General features: G+C 41.3%; 1 protein-coding gene across 2 annotated transcripts; it reads right to left on the bottom strand.

The window, feature by feature from the left end:
- Positions 1–5,670: 5,670 nt before the first annotated feature.
- LOC145017440 (uncharacterized) lies at positions 5,671–8,798 on the bottom strand. 2 transcript variants are annotated; one of them, XM_078975469.1, is made up of 3 exons: positions 8,619–8,798; positions 6,909–8,355; positions 5,671–6,237 (listed from the first exon to the last, which is right to left on the bottom strand). In XM_078975469.1, exons 2-3 carry the CDS (start codon positions 8,258–8,260, stop codon positions 5,982–5,984), a joined length of 1,608 nt encoding a protein of 535 aa, XP_078831595.1. In that variant the 5' UTR covers positions 8,261–8,355; positions 8,619–8,798; the 3' UTR covers positions 5,671–5,981. The 2 variants fall into 2 exon arrangements, with proteins under 2 accessions (XP_078831595.1, XP_078831597.1); XM_078975471.1 differs by having other exon boundaries at positions 6,909–8,263.
- Positions 8,799–9,045: the final 247 nt, after the last annotated feature.

The following is a 9,045-nucleotide window of genomic DNA, read 5'->3' as shown; positions in this document are numbered from 1 at the left end:
GCTTTATTGGTACCGTAATATGCAACAGATGAGGAAATGAAGAAGGTAAGGTATCATGATATGTTGTGGGACAACATCAAGGAGTTCGTGAGCATTTCAGGGTCAAGACCCTGAATGATATGATTTCTAGAGCCCGAAAGTGGGAGATTGACTTGGAGCACCGTGGGAAGAGGGGATCATATCATGAGAATACAGTGGATGGTCCCGGGAAGAGACGCAAGATTTCCAATCAGCGTTTGAGAGGCCATCAGGATCAGGGTCAGTGCAGCACGTGCAGGAAACCACACGATGGAGTTTGTTGGTCTATGGGTTTAGGTTGTTGCAAGTGTGATAGGGTTGGTCAGATCAGCAGGGATTCTCCTCAGGGGGTAATCCCGTGATGTTGAGGGGAGGAGTAGTAAGTACACCTACTCCGACTACTATGAGGATCATAGATCGACGAGAGGGCAGGGAAGGAATCCCAAGGGAGAGGAGTCGGGCTTTTGCAATGCTAGATATGAGAGGTCAGGACTTCAGCAGGCGACATTGCACGTATGTTATCTATTGCTTTCTTTTCGGGTTTTATCAGTTTTTTGTTGTTTGGGATCTTGCATCGGTCTGGGTAAGTGTATCTTTGAGTTATTTATCTGCTTATGTTTGGGTTATATCTTCGAGAATTGTTATATTCCATTTGTATGCCATGAATTATTAGTGGTTTAGTGAAGGGTTGTTCTCTTATAGCGGGTTTTGAGTGTTTGGTGTTATCTTTGTTTGTATTCAAGATCAGTACAGGGGCATTGTGTGGAAGGTTTATCGTTAGGATTCAGCGGGTTGGTTATCCAGTATCGCCAGGATTAAGTGGTTTTAGCAACTATGCTCAGATTTTCTTCTGGAGGTACCAAGGGAAGTGGTCTATTGCTGAGGTTTTGGTTTGAGCATCTGTTATTTGGAATTCAATATTTAAGTGTAGTATCATTTCAAATCATCTGGGGGTTATCAGTTTCACTGGGATTCAGGAAGTGTTCATCTGGTCTTTAGAGGTTGTGCGGTCTTTTGGGTTTGGCTAGTTATAGAGCACTAGCATTGGTAAGTGCTAGTTGTCAGCAGATCGATCATTGGAGGGTTAGAAGGATTGGGAATCCTTCAATTCTCATGTGTTGTAAGAGCTTAGTCGAACCAAGGTGGGGGAGAATCATTCAAGTATTCAGGAACAAAAGAAGGTTTGAAACTAGGATGAGTTACACATCCCCGTCGGGGAGGAAGGCGGCTGAGTGGCCGTCAAGATCGAGGATTGTGTGAGTGGGGAGTTCAGAATGCTTTCCAACATTTGATTAACGCCTTCTTGGCATCAGATAGCAGGCTTTGGCGGGACCCAGGTTGGGGCTCTGTAACAACCCAAAAATTTTTGTTTTAATATTACTAAAAATCACATCACCGAATGTCATATATAATAAAAATCATGGAATGAATAGCTCAAAAGTCATAGTAACCATGTCAAAACAAAATTGTATCAATCATATCAAAATATTTGAATAAAACACCCAGGATAAAACTGAATCCGTGGTGTGTGCGATGTTATCAACCCGAGCTCTTCCCTTTGCTTGCGGAAGTACCTGAAATCAAAACTAAATCTGTAAGCACAAAGCTTAGTGAGCTCCCCCAAACTACCACGCACCATACAATAACAAATAAACAACTATTGGGCCTTGCCCACTGCATTGGACCGAAGTTCGGAAACTGCATCGGACCGAAGTCTGGAACTGACCAGGGTCTTGCCCTATACATCGGACCGAAGTCCAGAAATTGCATCAGACCGAAGTCTAGAACTGACCAGGGTCTTGCCCTCTGTATCGAACCAAAGTCTGAAACTGACTGGGACCTTGTCCCCTACATCGGACCGAATTTCGGAAACTGGCTGAACATAGCATAGCATAAACATATCAACTAGCATGAACACATATATTGCATACTGCATCGGACCAGGGTTCGAAACACATAACATAAAACAAGCTTGAATCACAAAGACATCAAGCATTCTAACTACTGCATCGGACCATAGTTTGGAACTACTACTAACTAAATGAGTCGGCATTGTGGTTGTAGACCCATTCCTAGTGGAAGAAAAACTCACCTCGTATCGCTGGCTACTGAGATGCTAAATCTGAAACTGTCTTACTGCTACTCCGAAATTCCTCGGCTACAAATCCCATAAATACAAAAATCAAATACTGATAACAAACCTCAGGGTAAAATGACCATTTTACCCCTGCTATGGTGTGGGTCACAAACATAGCCCAAACCCTCAATTCCTTCTAAGTCCTCCAATAGCCCACTAAAGGCCCACTAATGGTACCCATTTTCTATATTATTGGGCCTTACTCTAGGCCCAACACCTAAACAAGGCCCATATACACTAACTTCTGAAGACTCCTAAGGCCCAAAGATTCTAATTCCAAAGCACAACCCACACCGAGCCCCAAAAGCTCGAAGCCCAAACTGATCGCATACGCGGGAAGTACTGCCTGTTGGCTTGTACACCGTGCGTACCTCCTTGTACGCCCAGCGTACAGCCCAGTTAAGCTACCTTCTTATTAAGTGCTATTAGGCAGTGGTTGTGTCAGTGTAGGAGTGTTGTAAGACTGTGGGGTGATCGTAGCATTCACCGGTCCCTGCTCAGTAGTGAGATTGTGGAAAATTTGTGACTTACTCACTGATTTCTTCATATGGTTTAGGTCAAGATGAGTCTGTTCGCAAGGCTGTGGGAGGGCCACAAAATGTTTGGAATCAAGAAATGGTAGGTCGTGGGAGATCAAGGATAAGGTAAGACTACATTTGGTCCTGTAGCGTTCAGCTTAGCATCGGGTTTAGTATCAAGATGGTTCGGGTAATTATTGTCGGTCGAGGTTTCCTTTCGAAAGTCGCATAGGGCGACTGTGAGGGTGTACTTTGGCTCAGCAACTGGTCAGGAACCCGATAATCCATATAGTTGGTAGATAAGTTGGGACTAGGGAGGTCTCGGTTACTTTTGGAAAGCAGATAGGAGGCAGCGTGATGCTTCGGGTAGTAGTAGTGATTTGGGGGTTCATGTAACTACCCGATTCTCAGGTATGGAATTAAATGAAATATTATTTGGTTGAAAGATCTGCTCGACGAGTTGGGTGCCCTACTCGTCGAGTAGCAGCGAGGTGGGATCACGCATTTAGTGGTCTACTCGACGAGTAGGGGCTGGCAGATGAAACCCTAAATTTCGGAGTATTTCACCATATTTAAAGAGTCATTGGCCTTCCCCAGCCTCCCCTTCATTGCTTATTGTCCCTCTAAAGCCCTAACCGTGTGTGTGTACTCATTTTGTGCATTCTTAAGCTTGGAGGAGGATTTTCTTGGAGAAAAGAGCTTGGAGATCAAGCATTCAGAAGCAAGGAACTTGAAGGACCTGAAATCTATTGTATTTAGCATCTTCTGGAAGGTATAAATCGTTACCCTAACCTCATTCATTCTAGATTCCCTCTTTGGTCAAATTCTAGGGTTTTCATAGTTTGATTGGGAGCTATTCTTCTTTGCAATCTCATATATGAAGTTGTAACTTCAGAACTAAGCTCCTTTGGGCTTCTTAGTACATAAAGTTTTTAGCTTGTGCAAGAATGAGACTCTCCCAAGGTGTAAAGCTCCATTGGAGGCATAGATTGGTCATTTATGGCCTTTAGAACCTTGCATGTGCGTAAAGTTTGCAACTTTACGTCATAATCATGCCTTAGAAGCTTGGATCTGTAATCTGGAGCCTTGCCATGGCTTAAAAAGCGTCTGCATGGATGAAGGTATGCGAGGACTCGGCGAGTTGAATGAACAACTCGGCAAGCCCAATGAAGATGGCCATGAACTCGACGAGTTGGATGAACAACTTGGTGAGTCCGTTGAAGTTTGCCTTGAACTCGGCGAGTCGTTAGAAGACTCAGCGAGTCGGCTGGGGTTTCTCCCAATTCTTGGACACGTATGAACTCGGCGAGTTAAAGGATAACTCGACGAGCCAATCAAGGATTTCACGACTTCTCGAGTTCAGGAAGGACTCGACGAGTAGGTGAACTGCACTCGACGAGTCGAGTCAACACGGACTGTTGACTTTGACTGTGGACTTTGATTTTTACCATGAGTTGACCAGTTGACTTCTGAGGGTGTTCTCGTAATTTGGAGATTTATGAAAGAGGATTTTATAGGTAGTGAAGTTCGTGTTGGTGATCTGGGAGTTGAAGCTTTCTAGTTTCAGACGTCAGTTACGAGGTGAGTTCTCCTCATTATATCAACAGGGTCTACGACACCAAAGTCGGCCCTTTATGATTTACATCCTGGTTTAGGATGGTTGCTATGTTAGATTACATCCTGGTTTAGGATGGTTGCTATGCTAGTAATTTGTTTGATTGATATCCTGGTTGTAGGAAGGTGTCTATGCTAGAGATCGGTTAGATCTGTATGACTCTTTGTTATTGCATGATAGCGTACGATAATTATGTGCACATGTTTATTGGTATGGGGAAGGGTTGAGGCAGGTCATGTTGTGTGTTGTAGTGCCAAGACACCCCGGGCGGACCGGGTAGACTGCAGGCCCGGGCCGGGCAAATCTAGTCAGGCCGAAGGCCTAGCGAGCGGTTCGGATAGGATGAAGGCCCCGAGGGGGGGTCCAGACGTGCCGATGGCTCGGAGAGCGGTCCAGATTGGCTGAGGACCGGGAGTCGGTCCAGTCAGACTGATGGCTTATTATGCATGTTGTTTGCTATTTTTTCTTATATGTTTATACGATATGGTTATATCTGTATGGCATTGGTATTTTGGGGAAACTCACTAAGCTTTGGGCTTACAGTTGTTGATTTTGTTTCAAGTACTTCTGATGACCGCGGGAAGGCAAATGCGTGATCATACAGCTCCTCCTGCTTTACCTATGTCTCTGGGAAAACTCTGATATTATACATTTTAAGAAAAAAGTTGTAATAATTTTTAATGGTTTGAAATGTTTTAAAAATTTTAAATTGGTTTGAATTTTTGGAATGTTATAGTTCATGTGAGTGGAGTAGCTTGTTGATCGAAAGTGCTAAGTCACTTGCAACGGGATTAAATAATCTCAGAATGATTGATTTGACCCTATTGCACAACTCTCGTTTGAGTATAACTGTTGCAAGGATGAATCTTTTACTCGAATGATTATCTGAGCCTTTTGTCAAGTATAAATGTTGTGCAACAGTGTATGGTCAGTGATGTTGGTCCCCAATGGAAGCAACAAAATAATCAAGGGTTGGAAGTGTTTTTTTTGGTTTAGAATTCAAGGTGAAATTCATTTGGTAGTGGTTCGGTATGGGTGATTTGTCGGGGAATCAGACCAATTGGAGATTTCATATTTCGGGTAAGGTAGAAGTGGTTATTCTATAAGAGATTAAGGGTTCACTCATCATCAATTTTGGAAAGTAATGTTAGAGCTTATTTTGGTTGCCTTGGAAAGCTTGTGGTATGCTTAGGGCATGGTCGTGTGGCTCAAGTTGCATGAGGCACACTCTAGAGATCAAACCCAAAACCAAACCATCAAAAAATTGCAAATTTATACCAAAAAAAAACATCAAACCATAAGGACCATTTTTACAGTTTTCTCTAAACGAATATAAAGTTACCATTACATATGCACTTAGCATAGGACAGAAAAAAGCAAGGGAATGAGAATTGTGACCTCGTTTTGCCACTAAAACTTGATTATAATGTATAAAGTATAAACAAAATATAATTACAAATGTTGGTTTGTAGCGGAAAGAAAGAAATTATGATCAAAGTAAAAAACTGGAAACTGGCAATTCCAAAGCTTCTTACACAGCTACCATCACCACCAACAACCACCAACAACCTAAAGCCGCCAACAACCACCACATTCTTTTTGTGTTTTACACAACTAAGCTAAAATCGGTGAATGGGTTCAGCTGTAATTCAATATACATTGGTTAAATTATAAATTATAAATTATTATATGATCAGATTTGGGGGGAATCAAAAGGGAAACAAGCGTCGTCTTCATCGGAGGTGGAGGTTGTGGTGGTGTTCCAGAGAAAATTTGCGTAAGTGGCTGCATAAAAGGAGTTGAGAGGATCTATAGCAATGGCTTCTAGAAGAATCTGTTCAGCCCCCGATAAATCCTTTCTTATTTCCCATAAGAAGTTTGCGTATTTGCTAAGTGCTTCTGCATCCTTCGGCTCTACTTTCGAACCCCTTTTGAAGTACTCTTCCGCTCTGTCCACATAAATAAATCAACTTTAACCCACTCATGAACTACAATCTAATTTTATAATTTTTTTATAATATAATCATCAAAGTGTTTACTCATTTTCTTTATAATAAGAATACAAAAAAGCGCCATGTATGAAAACCATTTTTTTTTTTTTTTTTTTTGTATTTAAAGAAAGTTGGCTATTCACATATATCTTCTTGATCACACAAGATATTAAACCACACATTGATTTTCCCCTTATCCCTTCATTTTGTAAAATGACAAATTTTGGATTTCGATTTTTTCACAGAAAGTTTCGATAAGATGTTTATGTGCCTTGGTGTCACTTTTCGCACAAAAGATATTTCATCATGCAAAAAAACTAACACTGGGGACCCGACAATAACATAAAGTGTGTTTCACGAAAGAATAGTTTTGTATTTTTGTTGTAAGCTTACGAAGCTTTAGATTTCCAAATAATCAATACCCAAAAAAGAAATAAAACAAGTACAAACATATTGCACTTTAACAAAAAAATACAAAAAGAAATTATGTCTAATTTTCTTTGTTCATGTTTGAATACATTTGTATTGTTAAGTGTAAAATGTAAATGCAATTTATAATTTTATAAACCAATGATGTAATTGTAAATGGAGTTTTTTAGGTAATTAAATGGAAATTAAGAATTAAATACCTGTCGTAATCCTGGGCGACGATGTACAGAAACTGAGCATAATTGGCAAGTAGAAGCGGGTTATCGGGTTCTTCTGATAAACCCATTTGATAGAAAAGCTCCGTTCTGAAATGACTTTCGCCGTCCACCTCTTCTTCCACGACTTTCGCCGTCACCGGCGAGACAAATTTTTGCGTGGTTTGACGATCAAGAACTCCGTTTCTCATCAGTTCATGCATATTATCGGCTTCTTCTACAATCGATTTCCATAAACCCGATTCCTCTTCTTGGGTCGCCTGACCCGAAATTGACGGGTTTATTGTTGATGACGACGAAACTCCATCTGGAATAATTTTCCGGTGATGTGCAACGGCCCCATCAAAACTCTCCTCACCGTCTGTGCCACCAGCTACGGGCCTGAATGTCCCACCGCCGCCGTTGACTCCGCCAATTGAGGTGGTTTTCGCAATTGAAGTTATCGGAAACGTCATGATCGGTGAAGAATCAATTTTGGTGTGGCTCTGGTTTTCGATGATTGAAATAGACTCTATGGTGGTGGGAGGCGGCGTCACTGCGAAGGCAACGTTACTTGACATGGCAAACACGCTGTAATTCGCTAGAAGAATCATCACATACACCATTAATGTAGGTGTTTGTGAAAAAACCTGCTGAAACAGCCAAACAAAAGATGCGTTCATCTCTTTCTGTACCCTAACCAAAACCTCCTGTAAATCTTCGTAAAACAGAGCTTCTCTCATATGAAGAGTGTAGCTCTGAAGCTCACGAATTATGAATACCATTGAAGAGAAGGCTTTCTTCACTGAGCAGTAAGCAGATTCCCCTGCTTCTCTGAATCCTTCCTGCCATTGTTTCTTTTTCTGTATGATCCGTAACGAAAAGGGTAGCTCCATACTGTTTGCCTTCCGCTCTATACTCGCCGGAATCATATCCCCAACCCAATCCGGCCGCTCCACCTTCGAACTAACGAATGGTTCTAGATTCTGCATTTCTGATTCGAGTATGTCGCCACTGTCCTTGGTAGTATTCTCATCGTCATCAGATAACTGGAACAATTGAGCCAATTCCTGAATCTCTCGACAGAATTCTTCGTCTGAGAAATTTGCATCTAAGCTAGCACTCACGACGTGTTTAATAGACTTCCGTCCTTTAGATTCAAACGACTGAGATCTGTTTAGCCGAAATATCGCCGGTCGATGTACACACCGAAAAAACAGTGCAACGTCGGTTAATCCCCGTCGTCTCCTTGGAGGCGAGGAGATTGCAGAAGCTAGGGTTTGAGGTGATGAAGAAGGCGGCCAATAATTCGAAGATTGTAACCAGTTCAAACACCCACTCGCCACTTTCACTCCCATCACCTAAACAGAGAAAAGGCGTAAACGAAAAATCTTATCGTCACGAAATAAGCTAAAAGTTAGAAGCAGCTTTTGGATCAAAACATTTCTTAAACCTGCACATAATCAAAATAATGCAACAAATCAACATAAAAAGTGAACAATCATAACGAATATTAATGTGCACAAGTTTCAATGTCTCAAAAAGCGAAGAACATGAACACCATATAACACGCACATACACGCACATTTTTGGGCACTAAAATAGGATCACAAAGCATAACCGTAGGGAAACAACAAATAGCACACAGTAATTCACGGAAATTCAATTCGAAAGCAAAAGCAATATGTAAATGATGATTTCTCGAGATCCACCAACCTGAGATATTGTTTTTCGCTAGCACGTCGGAGATGTCGCTGGTGAATATTTTCAGGTAGAAATTTCCGGCAAAAGGCTCCCGGAGTACGGACCGTAGCTCCAGTTAAGAAGAGGAAGAAAGCTGCGTGGAATTCTCCTCACATGAAAATATCTTCAGTGTATGTGCACTGTGTATGTGTGTATAACTGTATATATGATGGGACCGGACCGTATACGAAGACGCAAAGTATCAAAAGATTAAAAAGTTACACATGACCCCCTTTAACTTGTTTAAATCCATCTATTGTACTAATTTTTGTTTCATGTAATAACAATCTTCGTCCATGCATGTTAGATAGAAGTGATATACGAAAGAATATTATTCGGTTCAGTTTTATTGGTTTATAATTAAACCAAATAAAATTTGTTTTAATCGGTTTTGGTTTTT

This window comes from Lactuca saligna, chromosome 9 (assembly GCF_052625555.1).
Source record: "Lactuca saligna cultivar CGN05327 chromosome 9, ASM5262555v1, whole genome shotgun sequence".
Classification (NCBI taxonomy): domain Eukaryota; kingdom Viridiplantae; phylum Streptophyta; class Magnoliopsida; order Asterales; family Asteraceae; genus Lactuca; species Lactuca saligna.
This window is presented reverse-complemented; position numbering and strand designations above follow the sequence as displayed.

Coding starts and splice junctions, on each gene's coding strand:
- LOC145017440 (XM_078975469.1), bottom strand. CDS start 8,260: ATGGGAGTGAAAGTGGCGAGTGGGTGTTTGAACTGGTTACAATCTTCG. Junction 6,238..6,908: donor GTCGCCCAGGATTACGACAG/GTATTTAATTCT, acceptor TTATGTGGACAG/AGCGGAAGAGTACTTCAAAA.